Raw genomic sequence first — 21,667 nt, forward strand, 5'->3', positions numbered from 1 at the left:
TTATTAGATGTATTTTATTTAGTTAAATTTTCAATACTAAGAAATAATATATTTAATTAGAATTACAATCATTGTTCAAAGAATTATTTTCATAAAAAAAAAAATTATATACTCTTCAGTATGCGTTTTTCAACAATATAGTAAGAACAAAGAAATTATCCATCAAATAATTGAAACGATTATCCTTCAAAAAGTAAGAGAAAAAAAAATTAAGAGAATAAAGCGCCCCCTTACAAGTTTTTAAAAGTGCTATATACTCATAGTTCAAACTTGAAATCTCTTGTTAAAAATGAAAGGATTCGAGGTGGACCTCTTTTTTTCTTTTTTCCGGTAGACCTTGATAGAAGAGTCTCTTCCATTCTTCTTATGCTTCCGCCTCTCTTCCTCTACCATTTTTCATATAAGAAGTTTTTACCTTTTAAATTTCTGAATCTAATTTGAGCGTCGAAAGATTTTCATCGATGACATTTTTTATAAACTCTTAATTTATTTTCTTTACATTGTAATTCTCCTTTTAAAATCGCCTAATGTGGAATCTATTCGATGAAATAAAGAAAAAATCTCATTATATGAAACAATTTTTGTAAATTTTGATGTTGGCTTAAAACGAGCGTTAAGCTACATTGTTGAAACTAAGGGGTTTGAAGTTTGTGGGTGATGAGTGTTGGGTTGTAAAAGAAGGCTTCTCCTCAGTCGTTTTCAAGTTACTGTATCTCAGGCTCAGACTTCAATTAATTGATGGGTCTCCGTAACAAAGAAAATCCCAAGCAGGTTCATGCATGAAGCCCTAGTGCAGGATTTGATTTCAGGCAGAAAGATTGCTGCTCATCATATTGCCAACTTTTTAAAGGAGCTCCATCAACAGCTTTAATTTTCCTGGTAGAAGATAGATGCACCTCATCACATTATGGCTCTTGTCCTCAATCATATGTTTCCTTTTTCTTTCTTGGAGTTTTATATATAAAGTAAAAACTTTGGTGGAATCTTTTTCCTCCATCAATAAATAAATGCGAAATTATTATTTAACCTTTAAAAATTATATTAAAATATTTACAGTATTTAAAAAAATTAACTAATTAGTCTTTTTCTATTAATTTTAGTTATTAAATATTTTATTATATAATTTATATATTTTTTTAAAAAATTATTAATTGATTACTCATATTTTATAAAATGTCCATTTATTAGTCTCTTTTCGTCGAGAGTATTTTAAATTTTTTATAAAATATTAGTGAAAACTTATTAGTCCATCCGTTAATTTTAATCATTAAATATTTTATTATTTAACTATTATAATTTAAAAAAATTTATTTAGTCGATTATTCAAGTCTGTAAAATGTCTATTAATTGATTTTTTTTTATATCGATGGCATTTTAAGTATTTTTATAATACTTAATGGTTATAATTAATATAGAAAGACGTCATGAAAATTTTAATTTATTTTTCAAAATCGATATACTAACTAATGAATTTTTTTAATATATAGAAACTCAATAATAAATTTTTTTTAAATAAAAATATTTTGCAAAACATAATTCAGTAGTAAATATTCGCGTTTTATATAGATTTTAGTTCTAAATCGAATTAAAGAATGTATTGAAATATTAAAAAATATTTAAAAATAATAGGAAACAACAACAATGCCAAAGTTAAACAAAGAATTAAGAATCATATTAAACTGAAACTTAAATGGTAAAAAATTGATCTAAAATTTTACTAAATTTCAATTTAATTTTAATTTAGAATAAATTTTAAATCGAAATCGTGCCTCCCATATATATTAAAGTATGAAATTTAATTTTAATTTAGAATAAATTTTAAATCGAAATCATGCCTCCCATATATATTAAAGTGTACTCGACTAGTAAAAAAAATGATATATTAATTAAAATTATGATAAATCTTACAATTAACTTTAAAATGATAAAATCCTAATTTATACAAAAGCTTATTGTATGTAAAAATTTCCTGTATGTTGAATTAGGGGAGATCAAAGTCTCTGATTCCTCCTCTCTCGACGCTTGTAGTAAAAAAAAATTCAAAATATTTTAAAACTTTTCTTTAATTATCTTTAGGTTTTTAATTTGTCACTTCAACTTTAATTTAAAAATAATATATTAAACTTTGGATCATTATTTTGTGGTTTAAGTAGAATTTCACACTATTGTTAAGTGTTATTTGAGTTTTGAATATTATAAAATTTATAAATTTTAAATAAGAAAAATTACAATTTAATTTAAGTAGTATTTCATTAATTAGTTTATCAGTTTTGAAATATATATTAAAATTTTTAAAAATTTATTAATTGGTTCATTCATTAATTTTAATTATGAAATTTTAGAGAATAATCTAAATACCTTTAATTATTTTGGTTATTCAACCTTTCAGCAATTAATTTAAATTAAAAAATTACTAAATAGTTAAAAAAGATAATAACTAAAATTCTCTTAACTTTACTAATTGTAAATTTATTATGAATATTGAGCCAATTTGTTTTTCTTAAAATTGTAAATTTATTATAAATTTTTTATTTCTTTATTTTTAATATTTTATGAGATTTTTTTCATTGTATTTGTTATTTATTATTTTCTTTTGTTCAAATGAATGTAAGAGAATAACGAAGAGAAATGTTCTTTATATTTCTCCATTTACTGTTTAATGAAAAAAAAATATAATTTACATTTAAATTAAAAGTAAATGCTAATAACTTTTTTTATTCTCTTTTTATCTTCTTTTTTTTCTAAAATAAGAAAAGTTGCACCTCCACATTTTTTTCAGACTATTTTTTTCAAAATAATTAAGAGTTTTTAATTTAATTTAAATATAAATTTTTATTTATGAAAAATTAAAATTTTATACAATTAAGTTTTTCAAAACATTTATTATTTATGAAATATAATCATTTCAAAATTTTAAATTAAGGGTTCCATGTTTTTTAAGAAAGCAGAAAATAAATGGAGAGATATAATTAAGGAATTTTTTTTTACTTTATTATTTTTCTTTATTTTCATTTAAATAAATAAGTGTAAATTATATTTTAATTTCTGAATTTTACCATAATTAATAAATTAGTCTTTTTATTTTTAAAATCAAATATTTAAACAGTTGAGTTTTGATTTTGTTAAAATTATAAGTTTTTCTACATATACATTATGTTAAATTGATATAAAAAAATAAAAGATATTTTAAATTTTTAAAATACCCTTTTTTCTCTTCGTCATCATTGTCTTAATCCATCTCTTCTTCTTCCTCTTCCATTCTTTTTAGATCTCATTTTCACCTTTTTTTTTCTTTTCATTTGCTCACAACACTATAAAAACTTTATACGCAATGTTGGGTGGGGTGACAGCATCAACAGATGTCTCATGAAGTTCGGCGATTCACTAGAAACGAGGCTATAGATCCATAGTGAGAACCAAGTTAGTCCTATTAGGCGACCCTTGGAACTCCCTATGTCCTACACTCTCATCCAGCAATAGCGAGTGATCGAGAGTACATTTTGTGTTAATAAGAAGAAACCTCCGAAGAAGAAAAAGGCACAGAAAATGCAGTAGATAAGAATTCTGATGAAGTGAGGATGAATATGCAAAGCAAAAATTTTCACAAACACCATAATTTTCTAGAACAAAAATACAAAGCAATTCAATAGAGTTGGATAAATATACAATATATTGAAGAGTAGCCTTATTTTATGTGCAATTCGATATAGAAAAATTTAGAGATTACGAAATTTAGAGGAGGGAGTATTAATGCCGCGTGAGGCTTGCCATGGGAAAAATGAAAGAGCTTCTTGTCAGACAACTATCCTCCCCATGCAATAAGTATGAAATTTACGAGTTTTTACGAATTTTGCGTTACCTGATAAAAATAGATGAAAGAATATAATAATTGATACTTAAAGCCTGAAAGTGAGTTCTACTCGGTTGTTATTGTACACAGTATTTATTGATGCATCAAATCTTCTTCACATTCTAATAAATCCAATCCTTTTACAATCAATCAATGTTGTTGAATTACAATTGTTTCCGATTTTGAAATATATAGTAGTTGTTTATGAACGTTGGCCTTCTTGTAAACTATTCAAATTAAAGATAATACTAGTTCTAAAATGCATGGTCGTAGTTGTTTGTAAGGAAAAAGGTTGATGCCTATATGATATTTGATAAAACGCTAGTGAGAAATTAAGCATTGTATGCTTGTTGTGTGTGTGTGAGTATTAGATTTTTTAGTGATTTCTCAACTTAATTGGGAGTATTATAGATATTTTATATTTTTTTAATGGCTATTTTGACAGAAAAATTTCTAATTTAGACAGAATCAAAATTCAAGAATTTAAGTGTTCGATTTTAAAAATAGAAAAATTAATCCGTTAATTATGTTAAAATTCAGAGACTAAAAAGGTAATTTATCCAATAAATAATAATAAAATTTATAATTAAAAAAAAAAGCTCAAACCTTATTCTTTTTATCATACCATGAGATGATTAATGATCATTAATTTTAATGGTAATAGCATGGTAAAATTGAATTATTAGTCATAATTTGTGTCATAATAAATTAAAAAAAAAAGGTTTAAGGAATTGTTAAAACTAAATTTTTGAGATTTTTGTAAAAAAAAATTACAAAATAGTTTTTTTTTAATATGAATTAAATATAAATTTATAATATCTAAATAATTCACGTGATTTAAATTATTAGATTTAAAAATTTTTAAATTTCTTCGAAGTTATTGCTTTTTTTTAATATATATAATATATATAAATAACACTAAATGAATGCAGGTTGATTAATTCAAAACTAACAATTAATTTTAAAATAGTTTATATTATTAAACATAAGGATGGTAAAATTTTGGAATTATGGGAATATTATATTATTTCAAAAAAAATAATAATAATCATAGTTTGAGGGTTAGCAGAATTGAGTTGGGCCAAGCAAGTCCTAAACCCCTGATGGGGCAGGTCTGCTCCTCCCTTATTTGCATTCTAGGCATCTGATGCTGTTAAAATGGATTATAATTTTTTTTTTAAGAAAAAAATGAATTATGAAAATAGAAAAATGATTTTATATTCATTATTTTTTTATATCTAATATATTAAAATTAAAAAAGAAAAATAATATAATTAATAATATATTTTTACTCTAATTAAATAGTTGTTAGATTAAAATAGAATAAATATAATTAATATTTAATCATTAAATTTCAAGTTTTAAAATTATATTTATATTAAAATTAGAATATAGTATTTTAGCTCTATAAAATTTAACTAAAACACAATTAGTCTCAACCGATTAAAATTATCATTTTATTAAATTTAGTTCTGATAGAATTCAATGGAACAATACTTAATAATTTAATTAAAATAAAATTATTTTAACCAATTAAAAATTAATAATTCAATAAATTAAGTTTTTATAAAATTTCAACTCCATAAATCTTCAATTTTTTTTTAAATTAGATAATCTCTATTTATATAGAATTTTTGTATAAATATTAATTTTATTTTTATTAAAACATTGATTTTATTTTGTATAAAATGATTGATTTTAGATTTAGTTATTAATAATTTGAAAGCAATGACTACTTTTATTAATAATTATTTCATTTTAATTATTTTTAATAAAATAAAACATTATATATATATATATATGTTATTACTAAGTCATCATGAATATATCTAATAAAATTAGTGAAAATATATTATTATAATATAAGATTAATAAAATATATTACTTTAGTTAATTAGTTAAAATTAATAATTTAATATTTTTATTTTACATAAAATATTTAATTTTAAATTTAATTATTTATAATTTGAAAAATATGATTAATTTTTTATAATCAATTATCTTTTCAATTAATTTTTATTATCAATAATTTTTTCATAATTATTTTTAATATAATAAATTATCATTATTTGTAAGGTTTTATTCTTATTAAAAATATTAAATTTTAATATTTATTTTATAATAGTATCAAAATTTTAATTATTATAAATAAAAATTAATATGTTAAAATTAATTTAAAATAATAAGATAATATTATTAAAAATTTATATAATTTAATTTATCAAATAAAATATTAATTGCTAAAGATTATTTGGCACATAAATTTTCTCATTAAAAATTTTAGTATATAACTTATGCTAAAGTTTTAGATTATACTAAAATTTTAATTTAATTGAATTAAATATAAATATAAATTCATAATAATTTTTATTAAATAATAATATAATTTTTAAGACTTTTAGTATAAATAAAATACTACTATAATTATCTAATTAAATTAAAAATTTTAAATAAAAATTAAAAAAATTGTAATTCTTATATTTAAAGAGGGTATTTACGGCAATGTCAATATTCTCCCTTCTTTCTACAATTATATTATATATACTAATTTTTCTCAAACGTGTATTACAAGTTGTCTCTACACACCCCATATACTCATATTTTAATAATATATATTTTAAAATTTCAATTAAATACATTAATGTTTAATTAATTAAATAATAACTCTTTTGTTTTAATTTAAAATTATTAAAATTTTAATTTTTATTATATTAAATTCTTATTAGTAGTATACTTTTCTTTTTTTTTTATACAATCAAATAATTTACAAAAAGATAGAGAGGACAATAGTCTTAAGACTGATATAAGAATATCATAAAATATTGTTCAATGAACCTGTTAGGGTTATACATGTGATTGCAAGCGACAAAAGTAAAAAACAAGTGTGCCCCTGAAGATGTTTTATCCATAGAGCAATAATCATATACGAAATAAGAGGTAAAATTCGGGCTAACTGATAAGATGACAAATACTTTACACAATGACTCTTTAGTCATACGCGTCCGGTTAAGTAGGTATGATGTAAAGCGAGTCTTAGTGAACACAAAAAATGGTACAGGTATAGATATGATCTTAATCACCTACAAATTATCTATTGATAAATCAATTAAATCGATACTTCAATTAAATCGGTACAATAAAAAAAGAGAAATTTTATTCTGGAGAGACAACCGGTGATTAAGGAAGATGTTAATAAATTTTTAAGTATAGGTTTAATAAAGGAAGTTCAATATCCTATATGACTCACTAATATAGTGTTGGTCATAAAGACAAATAGAAAGTGGGGGATGTTTGTGGACTTCACTTATTTAAATAAAGAATGTCCAAATGACTATTATCCACTTCTATCTATCGACAGGTTAGTAGACTCTACTTCAGGTCATATTGTGGTCTCTTTCTTAGACGTTATTTTAGGATATCACCATATCCTTATGGACCCCAAGGATACGGAGAAGACTGCTTTCATCATGGGTGAAATGATTTTTTGCTACAAGGTAATGCCATTTAGGTAAAAGAATGAAGGGGCAACCTACCAAAGTTAAGGATATGGTAAGAACAACAGTGGAGGTGTACGTGGATGACATGATGGCAAAAACCTAAAATTTGGAGGGCCACCTGGAAAATATTCCAAAATTCTTTGATGTCTGAATGAAGCAGGTATGAAACAATCTTGAAAAATACACTTTTGGAGTAATTTTAGGTACATAGTCTCTGAAAGGAGTATAGAAGCTAACTTAACAAAATTAAAGTCAAACAAGATATAAAAGCACCTAAATGTATAAACGATATTTAAAAACTGAATATACGGATAACCACTCTAGGCAGATTCATATCATGTTCTTTAAAAGATTAAAAAAGAAAAAAATAATGCATGGGTGAAGAAGTGCGTGAGGCTTTTCATAATTTAAAACATTTCTTATCATCTCTATCCTTGTTAAACTTTGCCCGTCAAAAGACAAAGTTTGATTTTATATTTGTTTGATATATAAAAAACCGTAAACTCAATGTTTATACAAAAAGATAAGAGAGAACAAAACTCTATTTATTATGTCAGTTAGATTTTAAAAAGGGCAAAATTAAATTCTCTCTACGAGAAGTTGGCTTTCACAATGTTGATGTTTACAACTAAACTACAATCTTATTTTGAGTCTCATACTGTAATGGTAAAGATAAATTATTCTCATTGAAAAGTATGTATATTCATGGAGATTAAACAATATATTTTTATAAAAATTAAATATTAAAAATTAATAATATAAAAATCAAAGTATCAGGTAATTTTTTAGTTAAGGGCAAATTTATAATATTTTATCAAATTAAATAATGAATTTCACTAAAGTATTGGGAGAAGCATACGACAAATACCAATTGAATGAATTATAAGGTAGAATACTAAGTTTCAAACAAATTAAAAAAGCCAACAAAGAAGCTGACAAATTTTATGGCTAAGAAGGAGAGTTCGTGGCCTTTGCACTAATCCTAATGCCATCAGTCATCTCCTCTCCTCTCCTGGACCCGCCATAAACCTTTCCACCTTTTTAAAAGCATAAACCAACTTAATTAGAATTCCCCTAATTCTCTTCGTATCCCCAAATTTCTCTATTGTATATTAGTAATTATTATTAGAAAATTTCTTTTCTATTCCTGAATTATCATGGAGTTAAGACAATGATAAAATCCACACGTAAAATAAGTGGATTTTCGCATTTTTATGTCTTAAATTCATGATAATCGAGTCTACGTAAGCCTTTTCGTACGGGATTATGTTGTATGAAAACCCATTGGCCAAAATGTTACCTAAGGATCCCAAAGGGAATCATTTTGCATGTTATAATTCCAGTCATCATCCTCTCCAACATCATGGGAAAACATCATAGGATCTTCTACCATTGCCATCTGCATCCACATCTTTGGTGAATCCAGAGGCGATTCATTGATCGCCTGAATCTGACTCTGCGACAGCCTAACTGTCACCGGACCCACCACGCTATTCGAGCTACCAACGTTGCCACTGCTGCCACCTCCACCGCCGCTTTCTGGCTCCTTCATAGGCGTCCTGATACGTAACGCAGCCTCATGTGCAGCCATGCGAATATCTTCAGCGTTGGAGCTTTCTGGCTTAGGAAGATCGTTAACCAGTTCAGGAAAATTAAGCTTGGCTTCACGTCCCCTGAAATGTAAAGCTGCAACATCATAAGCAGTGGCTGCCATTTCAGGAGTATCAAAACTCCCTAACCAAATCCGAGTTTTCTTTCCAGGCTCGCGTATCTCCGACACCCATTTCCCCCATTTCCTCTTTCGAACACCTCTGTAGCTAGAAGAAGTTCCTCCACCTCCACCGCCACCGCCACAGCCATGGTTTCTGGTTTGTTCTTGCATTGTATACAAAACAGCAGTAAAGAATTTGTTTGTTTTATAGAATATTTGAAGGATGACGAGAAGTGTTATCCTGTCAGACATATATATAGAGCGAGGAGAAGAGAAGTGGAGAGTTAGCAGCTGGAAAAAATCGAAGCGAGGTTCGAAGCAGATGCAGAAGTGAAAAGGACGTGTTTGAATCCTAGGAAATTGAAAGATTTTCATGGAAAGACCAATCAAAGAATGGCAAGTGTGGAAGTATTTGGTGAATCCAATCCAAATATAGTATTCTGTAGAATATGTTTCGGACAGCAAATAAGAATCCAACAAATGGTAATAAAACATATAAAAATGAAGTTTCCTGTTCAGAAACGCGGTTTGATCCCAGGTGGAGGACCAGGAGAAGGGGAAGCTGGAGAAGGAGGAGGAGATATTTTGGTTGGGGTCCACTCTTCCATAGATATAAAATTCACCGTGTAATTTCATTGCTGAGCTGCTTCGATACGACTCTAGAGAAGCAATAACAGAAATAATGGCCATGGAAGGAGCTGCTTCACTTTCTTCCACTCTCCATATTGGAGTACTGGAAATTCTGCCATGTTTATATATATTTTGTTTATTAACCATTAAAAATTGCAGGTGAGGCATGGGGAGTCATGACATCAAGGCGTTAATTATATAAAATTAGTATTGAATATGGATGGATAATTATTAATTATATAAAAAAGAATGAAAGATTAAAAGTTGGTGGCTGGTGATTGCATGAAGGATGGCCCACAGTCCACCAAAGAGAGAGCAAGCTCGATCTATGTATGTGGCTGCTATCCATGGTGAACTAATTAAAAAGAGAAGGCATTGTGGATTCTATATAGGCCGTTTGTTTTAACTACTGATGTTCCATTTTTTATTAAAATATTTAATGTGATAGATAACTCTCCCCTCTCCCCTCTCCCCTCTCCCCTCTCCCCTCTCCCCTCTCCCCTCCGTCACTTTTATTCTACGCCTCTAACATAATAGAATTTATATATATTTTAAGAGAAGCTATAGGAACTAGAGCCGTGTATAATTTTTGAGGTATCCAACTGAATCGAAAAATCCTACTAAACCGAATTGAAATAAAAACAATTGACGAAATAGGAATGAAATAGTACGGAATTGAATTTATTTAAATATTTAATTCTGATTCTAGTTTTTTTTATTAAGAATTATGTAGAATCTATACCGAATCGAATCACACTGAAAAATTAATTTATATATATATTTTTTAAATAATTTATAATGATACTATAATTTTAATATATAATTCGAATAGTATGTTTTATATATCATATAATTTTAATAAAATTATATATATATAATTACAATATTGTTTAATTATTTAGTTAATGGATTATAATTTATGCTATTTAAATAGATTATATATATATATAATATACATATATATATGGTTAATTGAATTATACATATATATATATAATATGCACTAATTAATTATACTATTAGAATTATGATATTAGAATATAAATTACTAAAATAATTATAAAATTATTATATTTTTTAGTTATTAGTCAATTATTAAATATTTATAATGATATAATTTAACTAATTTCATTAGTTAATTAAAATTCATACTACCTAAATTAATAGATTATATATATATATATATATATTATCTCAATATTAATATAATTATACTAATAGAATATAAATTATTAAAAAAAATTATATACAGATCGATATATGTATATATATATACTTATACTATTATTAGTAGCTATATGAATATATATAATTATTATGTATTTTATTTACTAGTTAATTATTAAAGGTGTATAAAGTATAATTTATTAATTTAATTATTTAATTATACATTATCTTTATATTAATAAAATTTATACTAATTTAATATAAATTATTAAAATCAATTGCATGTATATGTATGTATATATATATATATTTATAATTGCTATTATTATTTCCATATACATGTCATCGTTAATTAAATTATATATATTAATAAAATATAATTTGATAAAATTAAAACTAAATTAAATTAAAATAATTGTGATTATTTTAAAATATTTAATTAAACTATATATAATTTTAAATATTATGTAGTTTTTATAAAATTATATAGTTTTATTGTAAAACAATAAAGAAAATTAAATAAATTTGTAATATATCGAGAGTTTACTTTTACTTTTTCTTTTTCTATTTTTAAAACTTTAAAAATTATAATAAAAAAATTATATTATATTTGATTATATAGTGTTCGGATATATTTTAAATGAAAATATTATATGATATAATGAATGTTTGATATTATTTTAAAATTTAAATATGAGAGTTGTTAATTTAATATAAATAATATTATTATTATATTAAAAATATTTAATTATTTTATTTAAACTTAAATTTTATTATAGAAACCGAGTATTATACTGAAACTGAAATTAAAATAAAAACCGATACTTGAATCGAATTGAAACTGAAAATTTATAGAAGTATACCAAAATTATACCGAAATTCGGTTTTAATTCTAGTTTCAAAAAATTTAAAAAATCAACTTTCGATTCTAATTTTAGTTTCTATAAAAAATCATTTTGAAATCGGAACCGCACACCACTAATAACAATGGCCAAGCACACTAAACATTTAAATCGTCAAATTTATGCAGCTCAGATGATTATTGAATTTATATCCCTTTGTTAACGCCTAAATATTTTGATATAAGATTAGAGTCGAGTTCAGAAATGGGCATTAAAAAAAAAATTGATTTGCAATAGAATTTATATTTAAATAGATAGGGATGTAATTAAATTATTGAACTTGATTATTAAGGGATTGAATTTTGTAATGTGTCGTAACTATGTACCCAAATAATTATAGAATTTCTAAATATATGTTTAAATTGAAACTCAAAAGGATGTATACATAAATGTTTCGGAGCATATGCTAAGAACTCTTTCATGTGATTGATGTTTATATTTTTTGAATTCTGAACTCTGAATTTTGAATATAATTAAATTTTAAATTATTATGTAAATATATTGAAATGTAATCATATTATTATATATTAGACTTGTTATGGATTTTGACGAGATTTGATGTACATTCAGAGAGGGATAGCAACTCCAAAAGACTAGAAATTGAGGCCTCTGAACTCTCTATTGAAGTGTGGAATGTAGATAAGTCTTGCTACTATGTTGAATGCAAGGAGTTTCTTTTGACAATTTCGTTTCAGGATTTATAAGGTTGAGACTTGAAAATAAATTCAAAGCCTATGTATAGAGAAAAATAAGTACAGTTGTCTATTTCATTTAAATTTTTCTCAAAATCATTATCTGAAATGGAGTTGAAAAATCGAGCTTTAAGCTATAACCCTAGTTGTCTCATTGTCCCAATTTCACTTAAAATTTCTCACACCCAAAACCAATTAAGGCTAAAACAACATCGACGGGATTTTGCTGGTATTGGCCGCCGTCGGTTGCTGCTCCTACTAGAAAAAGCACCTGAAGGTGCGTGAATCTTTCCTTCTCCCTTTTAATTTTATATATTCTTTTTTTTTTGGGTGGTGGGAGTGAAATCAGAGTGGATTGGCTCAATGATGAATTGTGATTCTTACATGACGTTGACAATATTATATAATTAACAATATAATGATATTTTTTTTAATTAATTATGTAATTCTGAGATTTAATTTACCGTAGACACGAAGCTGAAGAGAAGAGGAGGGCCCACGCAAAATGAGAAGAAGGGCGGTGGAGGAGATAATTGTACTGTGAAGGTTGTGATGGGAGTCAAAAGTCCAAAGTTTTCTTATTGAAGACCAGAAGCAACTTCAAAGAGCAAGGAAATGCTAACGTCGTCAAATGCCCTTTACTTGGCATTTTTATATCCAAAAATATATTTATATAACACTCTAATTTTTTATTATTAATTAATTTTATTTAATGTATTTTACATATTTTTATATTTATTACATCATTTTAAAATATAATATAAAATTTTATTATTTTTATTATATTATCGTAAATATTTACATTGTATTCTTAATTTATAATATAATTATATGTTCATAATTTTAATAAAATTTTAAATAATAGAATGTTTAATAAAAAATAAACTAATAAAATTTTTAATTATTAAAATATTAAATAATTTGTATATAGTTCATACTCTACTACTACTAATAATAATAAGATATAGACATTTGAATTGAAAAAAATAATTTAATAATTTATTCTAATGAATATTTTTTATTTAATTTATGGGAGATTTCTATTTAATTTCTAAACATTATTATTATTATTAACAAATCAGTTTCTATACTTTTAAAAATTTATTAAAATATTTTTATTTTTTCTATATGTTCTCGAAATTATCCTTTTATCTTTTTTTAGTTAAAAATAAAAAAAAATTTTAAAATTTAATTTTATCCTCAAATAAAATTTCTTATCGTCAGTCTTTACATTTTTAGAAATCTATTAAAATATTTTTATTTTTTTTATATGTATTAAAACGTTCTTATCGTTTGTTTTCATCAATAAAATAATTTCTCATCCTTCTTAACAAAATAAGAAGAAGAAGAATAAAAAAGATGATGAAGAAAAAGAAGAAGAAAAATAAAAAAATCAAAAGAAAAGGAGAAAAAATGATGAAGAAGAAGAAAAAAAATAAAAAAAGGGTAATTTAATTTTTTTTTTATTTTTAATGATAAAAATAAATAAAAAATTATTTTATTGATAAAAAATATTTAATAAAGTTTTTAAAATATAAAAATTAATTTTTTAATAATAATAATATTTAAAAATTAAATTATAAATCCCTCTTAATTTAATTTCATTGCAGCCTCCTTTGTTTGGAGTTGAGACATAATTGCATGGGCATAAGGAATTAGTCATAGTATGTATATTCTAATACAAACAAAATTGAATTAGATTCTCAATACACATCGCTGTCTGCATCTTTCAAACATTACTTATTAATAATAATTAATTAAAAAGAAAATCCCAAGCGTGCTCAAATTTGACATTTCTAATGTACACGTGTTTAGACAGAAAATTTTGGTAGCCACTCAGACTGAAAACAGCTGGATCATGCTGTACTTCAATTTCTCTAATTCTACCACATTATATTTACTCACTAATTCTACTCCAAACTTCAACTTTTCTTTTATTTTCAAAACTATCATCATTAATTCTTTTTCTCTTTTTTTAATACAAATAAATTAGGTTATTTGTAAATTTCAATCAAATTTATTTCATAAATTATTCAAAATTAACTCATTTTTAATTAAAATTTTTAGTTTTAATTGAGATGGTAATTTGATAATGGAATCCTTATTAAGACCCTTGAATAGTATACATTATTTTAATTAATTGTAATAAAATTTTAAAAAAATATAAAATATTCATTAGCTAATATTAATAATCTAGAAAAATATTTAAATTATTTATATTGGTAAAAAAATTAAAATATTTGACTAAAATTGAAAAGTTAAAACATTTAAAATTTATAATCATTTAGTCTAAATAATATAATATTTGAAAATAGAAAATTACATATTATGAATCATAAAAAATTAATTTTTATTATGATATTTTATTTTATTTTATTTTATTTAATTGCACCAAAATTAAAATTTATAAAGAGCAGTTCCCACAATATAATTTACACGTATACATATACGTCTTCCGCGTTAAGCAGGCTCACCAAAATGGCGGTCACACGTGAAAAGCCATCACTTCCATTTTGACTCCTAATTTAACCTTTTTTTTATTATTTTCCTTTAAAAATTACCTATCTTTAAAAAATAAAAAATTCATTCATATATACGAATAATCTCTTAAAATAAATTATGAGTGATCCAAATCTAATATATATTTATGTAGTTATTTGCTAAAACTTACATTCTTTTTTTTATTATATATTTCACAGAAAATTATTATTAGAGAATACAATTTAACAGATTTTTTTTAAATTTATAATCGTGATATTATATATTCACTAGCTAAATTTCTAAAAAATTTAATAACCAATCATATTTTTTTACAGTATAAAATTTAATAACCATAAAAATTTAATAACCGATCATATTTTATTACACTCACTCTTTTCTATAATTTGTTAATTTAAATATTAGAGTGCATCAATCATTTCACTTTCTTTTTCTTAACCAATCACAAAACAATTTTATTTCAGTCACATTATATATATATTGATGACCGCTGAATTTCTCCACCCAGTCTGGAGCCAGGCCCACGACACCAGCCTATCATCTGGAGACCCTCAAGCCTCATCACATGCATCAAGTTCGGTCTACTCAGTCTGGAGATCGGACTCCCATCAATCCCCTCAGTCAGGCCGGCCTAGCCCTTTGGGCCCGATGAATAAGATCCTCTCTGTATTCAACCCACATCATATCTTCCGGTCCGGTCCAGAATCAGGAAGAAGACCTATCCAGGCTTTTTTCAGTTTTACAGAACTCTTATAAAACTCTATTTTCTGAATCTCAGATCATCATATATATTTTGAGATATTTATCAATATCAATTATTATAATAAAATAGTTATAATAACATATAATTTGAACTAAATGTAAAAAAAGTGATTTAAATTATTATTTGAAGAAATTTGGTTGAAAATAATATAAAGCTAAATAAAATTATAATAATTATTAATATATTTACTATAATATAAAAAAATAAAAGTGAATAATATTTTGAAATATTTAAAAAAAATGAAAAAAAAAGAATACATAGAGTATTTTGTAATAGTTTTTCTCAATTTTCAGATTTAATTTCGCAATAAATATATTTAATTAAATCTTAAAATATTTTAAATCTACCATTTTAATCCCATCCATTTACCTTTAATTTTTAAAAAATTTCTTTTTTTTTAATCAATTTTTAAAAAATTTCTTATTATTATATTCTCAATTATGTTTTAATAGTAACGGAATTTGAATTATCTTCTTAACAATAGAGCACCTATCATTTATGATTTTCCTTTTATAGAACCCAAGCCCTGGGCAAAATGTCTAAACTGTAAGATTTTTACTTTGACTTGAGCGAGACTTATATTTATAATTTTATGATTTAAAACAATTAAAATCTTCATTAATTCAGAATCCAAAGCACACCTGTCCATTTAATTCAAATCCACGCTTTACAGACTCATTAATTTTAAATTTTAAAAATACTTTATACATAATTTTAAAATTATAAAATTTCAGGAAAGTTAATTTTTTTAAAAATACACTTTCAATAAAATTAATTTTTTAAAAAATACAGTTTCAATAAAATTATTTTCTAAAAAGTATAATTTAAATAAATTTCTATATCGTAAATGGGGTGTGACTATAAAAATAATATAAATATTTATACTCTAAATATATGTATAATATTTAATTTAATAGAAAAAATTATATATTGATCAAATACTCCAATTTTGAAAACTAAATACTCAACTTACATGTAGTTTTTTTATGATAATAATAAAAATTGTAATAAAATATAAAAAATATTTATGTTTAATTTAATTAATTTCTTTATTGAAATAAATATATAACTTAAAATAAAATTATATTATAAAATTTTTCACATATCATTGTCTATCCATAAACATAACCTTCAATTTTTTTATTAATTTTCATTTTTTTTGAATGGATTTATTAATTTTCATTTAAATGCTTAATTATGAAAAAAATAAAGTAGGAAATAAAAAAATAACTTGAAGTTGCTTGAATTGGAGAGGAAAATTTACTTCCTTTATAGAGAGGGAAAGTAACAAGAAACTAACTTTCCGAGAAATTATAAAATCATGCTAACCAAACACGTTAATATTTCATATTTTCTGAAAAATTGAACTTCTCTTGTTAAGTTACCCCAATCAAATATAGTTTTATATTAATAATTAATAAGTATTTAAATAGTGGTAGAAATTTTTGGATAGTGAGAAGAGAAAATGTGTCAACAAACCACAAAATTTAACTAAATGATTAAAAATATTGATGTACTATACATATCAAAATAAAAAAATATAATAGTCGTTAATAATTGTAACAAGTTAAAATATACGATTTCACTCGTTTTCACTTCAGATTCTGTAGTTTAATTTATATTAAAGTAGTTGTATCATTAGTAAATAGCAGTATTTTTTGACGCCGAAAAAAATATTGACTCAACAAGTAAAATATAATTATTAATTAAAAAATATATATATAAAAAAGTATTATGTGACTTTATTTATTTTTATTTTAAAATTTGTGATTTAATTCGTGTTAAATTAATATCTCGTGATTTGACGGTGTATAAACATTGTTACTATTTACTAACGACGAAATATCATAAATATTATTTTGATACAAATTAAAAATGAAAATTTTTCCAAAAATTTATATAAATTTAAAAGTTTGACAAATCCCAAAACTTGAATATTTAAATTAGATAGAAAATTTAGACTAATTATATAATTAGGTTTTAAAATATTATTAAATTAAAATTTTTTAGTTCAAATTAACATAAGTGTATAAGAACTAAACTTAAAATTAATTCAATAAATTTTAAAATTATAATCGTGATAAATTTGAATTAAAACTGTATAATAAATTTAAAAAGAGAGTGTTTTATATTTTTAATGTGTCTAATCAATAGAAAATTAATTTGAAATTCGAATTATTAAATGATTTAGATTAATGAAAAAAATCAATTTCGGCTTAAAAATTATATTGAATTCAAACATGAAATAGATTGAAACATTACTTTTGATTTTAATATTTTGTTTTGCGAATTAGTTGAATTAATATATTTTATATAATGAATAATTAAAAACAAAATATTAAAATAAAAAGTAATGGTTATTTTTTATAAAGAAACTAAAATATGAAATTAAGTTAGAAATAAGTGTAATTAAAGAAGAATTATGGATAGTGATTATATAGTGATACTCAACAATCCTACACATATAGATTAACTTTGAGTTGAATCTTAAATAGCAAACTGCAAGCCAATTGGCTAGGCATCATCATCTTAATTCAATGAATGAACACAATGTCTTTTCAATGAGACTAGCTTTTGCCCAACCAAAGACTTAGATAAAGCAGAAAAAGTAAAGAACAAAGTAAAAAACACTTAACCTTTTCCTACCGACAATAATCTATTTTCCCATCACATCACACTCGGTTATATGTAGAAAAAAAAATTAGTATTTAATTTTTATATTATAGAAAAATTTTTAATTAATTTTTTAATTTTAAAAAATATATTAAAATATTATTGATATTTTAAAAAATTTATTAATTTGATTTTGATCAGTATGGTACCTCGCCTCTTTCAGAAGAAATCTTTATAAAAATATTTCCACACAGGTTCAAGTTGTCCAGTTTAAACAAATATGATGAGACAGTAGACCTCAGAAGTCACTTAACGATCTTTAAGATGACTATACAACTTTAGGATATCAATGATTTCGTGTTATATCGAGTGTTACTGGTAACACTCACATGTTTGGCTCAGAAATGGTAGTAAATCTGAACCTAGGTTTAATTCAAAATTTTACGTAGTTTGCTATATTATTTAAATTCAGATTTATTATTTGTATATCTCCTAAAAAACTCTCATCTAATTTGCGGAAGATCCGTCAAGGAGAGGGCGAGTATTTGAGAAGCTTTATCTCACGATTTAATGTGGAAGCAATATAGGTGAAGTTAAATCATGAGATAGCATATGAAGTATTAAAGAAAGGAACACACAATATCAAGTTCATAGATTCTTTAATCAAGAATCCAGCCACTACGTCTCAATAATTGATATAGAAAGTTCAGAAGTATGTCAGGCTATATAACAAAGTCCAAGTACTTAGAGAGGACAAAAGAGCAAATAAAAAGCAAAGCTAAAAGTCAGAGAGGTGAGGATATGAAGGATACCCCAGGAGTTATCTCGTCTCTCAAAGAGGGGATGACCTAAGTAAGTATAAAAATTATACTCCATTGAATAACTCACGGACACGTATTCTAGTGTGGATCAGGAAAAACGAAAAAAAAGTTAGGTGGTTGCTCAAGCTCAATCCCGAAAAAGTGAAAAGACAAGACAGGACCAAGTACTATTGTTTTCACAAAGATCATGGTAATACAACGTTGGAGTGTCGACAATTGAAAGATGAGATCGAGAGGCTGATAAGGGATGGCGCTTTTCGAAGGTTTGCCAAAAAGGGTAGAGAAGAAAGAAGACCTAAACTCGAGGCAACAACTCCTAAAACCACCCCCTGATAGGGAGCCTGTGGAGATTATTCATGTAATAGCAAAAGGGCCTAGTGATAATCAGGGAAAATAAGCAAATCATAGATATAACAGTTGGTCTGATAAACTTGGCGAAAACCAAAAAGGACTATTCAGGGTCTCGAAGGTTATTTGCCCAAGGTCTTATGGGCTGACCAAATTAGATGGTCGTGTTATGGAATATCTCTAACACTGAGGAAATTTATTAATAATATTTAATGAGGTATTTTTTCATATATTATGTTCTTCAGTGACAAGGAACAATGGAGTTGTCTTCTTCAAAAAAGATTAAGAAGCATTCATTCAAGGCTACAAGGCAGGTTCCACCAGGCCAGAAGACTGGGCATTAGTCCCACTAATCAAGGCACTCGTGCTAGGCCACAAGACGAGTTCCACCAAGCTAAAAGACCACGCGTTAGTCCTACTAAACCAGGCCACAAGGCAGGTTCTGCTAGACTGGAAGACCGATCAATGGTCTCACTAAACAAGGCCATAAGATGGGTTCCACCAGGCTAGAAGATCGAATGTTGGTCCCACTAAACAAAGTACTCATACCAAACCACAAGGCAAGTTCCACCAAGTCAGAAGATCATGTGCTTGTCCCATTAAAAAAGGCATTCATGCCAGGTTAGGAGGCAAACACAATGGCTGGGTGTTAATCCCATATAAAATTTTTTTAGGCATTTGAAGCCCAAAGCCAAAAGACAAGTGTTTGCAATCGGGTGTTAGCTTCAAATTTATAAAACCTATAAGATATCTCAGATCCAAGGTAGTTATCCACCAGATCATATGTCCTGGTGTTAATCTTGCTGTTTAAAAGTTTTTAGGTTATTTATTTTATCACCACCATGATGGTCGGGTGTTAATCCCTTAGAAGTCTTTTAAAAGAAATCATTTAATTCTTGTTGACAATGATTAGACGAGATTTATGGATAAATACTAATCATACAAAAGTGTCAAAATAAAATATTTTTCATTCAAAGGAATATTACAAGACAGGAGGGACACCATCAGTCACCTACTCTCGAGCTTCTGTTGCAGGTTTATCATTAGTTATTGCGGTAGAAGTCGGGCTAAGAAGGTTGTTTTCAATTATATCTTCTTCGTTCCGCCAATCCTTATCCTCATCCTCCTCATAAGGGAATATATCATCAATCCAGGAGAACTTTTCTGCAGGAAAATGCCTGAGAAGCTCCTTCTTGATGTAGTCTTGGCTTTGTACGAACATCTTCCCACCTCGGGCCACAGTGTCTTGAAGTTTTGCTTCAAGGTCAATGATCCTGGTAGAGGCAACCCGGGCCTCCTCAGCCTAAGACTGCAGTTCCTGCACTTGGTGATGAAGAAGGGCTACTTAATCCTCAGCACTCTTAGCTCAATTCTCAAGAGCCAGCTTGGAAGTATTAGCCTCACCCAGCTCAGCCTGGAGCTTGTCCACTGATTCCAAAGTCTTCTTCATGGTGCCTTCCACCTCATCAACTCGAGTCTTCAGCCTCGAGCACTCCTCTGCTAGAAGCCTTCTGTCGTTCTCTTGAACCCTGAACTCCTGCCTCAAGACTCTATTATGCTCTTTGGCCATATAGGCACGGAGGGCACTCTCTAGGGCAGCATGCATGATGTTGTCAAATAACTTGTCCGTCTCGACTTTATTCGGATGACGATGGTCCCAAGCCTCAAAGCATTCTTGGTTAATAGGACAGCCAGGCTAGGATCTTTAAGGAGAGAAGGCATTCGGATTAGGGTAAGTGCTAGGCGTTAGATGCTCGAAGGCCAAAATGAATCAACCCCCATGTTCATAGGAATGGGTTCAATGAAAGTGGAGACTGATGTAGAAGGCTAAAAAATAAGGACAGCTGCAGAAGCGTTCCTTGCAAAAGACTCAGGCTATGAAAGAGCCGACTCTTCTATTGTAGGTTGGGGAGGAGGAGAAGAAAGCATAATTACTTCTTCAGCTCTACGAGTACGCTTGGGAGGAGGACTGGTTGACCCGGGAATAGCTTTACACTTGCAGGGCAGCTCCAGCCGCCTCAACAAACTTGTTCTTTTCAGCCATCTGCACAAGGAAAAAAGTAAGTAAGTGAGACAGTTTGAAATATAAAAGAAGACGGAAAGAAAAATACCAAGCTCGCTTGTTAGAGAGATGTTTTCCTTAAGATGGGGAAGGTTGGACAGGTGAGAACCCT

General features: G+C 25.9%; 1 protein-coding gene across 1 annotated transcript; it reads right to left on the reverse strand.

Moving 5' to 3' along the window:
* Positions 1–8,136: 8,136 nt before the first annotated feature.
* LOC110607097 (ethylene-responsive transcription factor ERF021) lies at positions 8,137–9,368 on the reverse strand. Its single transcript, XM_021746151.2, has one exon. It carries the CDS (start codon positions 9,308–9,310, stop codon positions 8,648–8,650), a length of 663 nt encoding a protein of 220 aa, XP_021601843.2. The 5' UTR covers positions 9,311–9,368; the 3' UTR covers positions 8,137–8,647.
* Between the last annotated feature and the right edge of the window lie 12,299 nt (positions 9,369–21,667).

This window comes from Manihot esculenta, chromosome 18 (genome assembly GCF_001659605.2).
Source record: "Manihot esculenta cultivar AM560-2 chromosome 18, M.esculenta_v8, whole genome shotgun sequence".
Classification (NCBI taxonomy): Eukaryota; Viridiplantae; Streptophyta; class Magnoliopsida; order Malpighiales; family Euphorbiaceae; genus Manihot; species Manihot esculenta.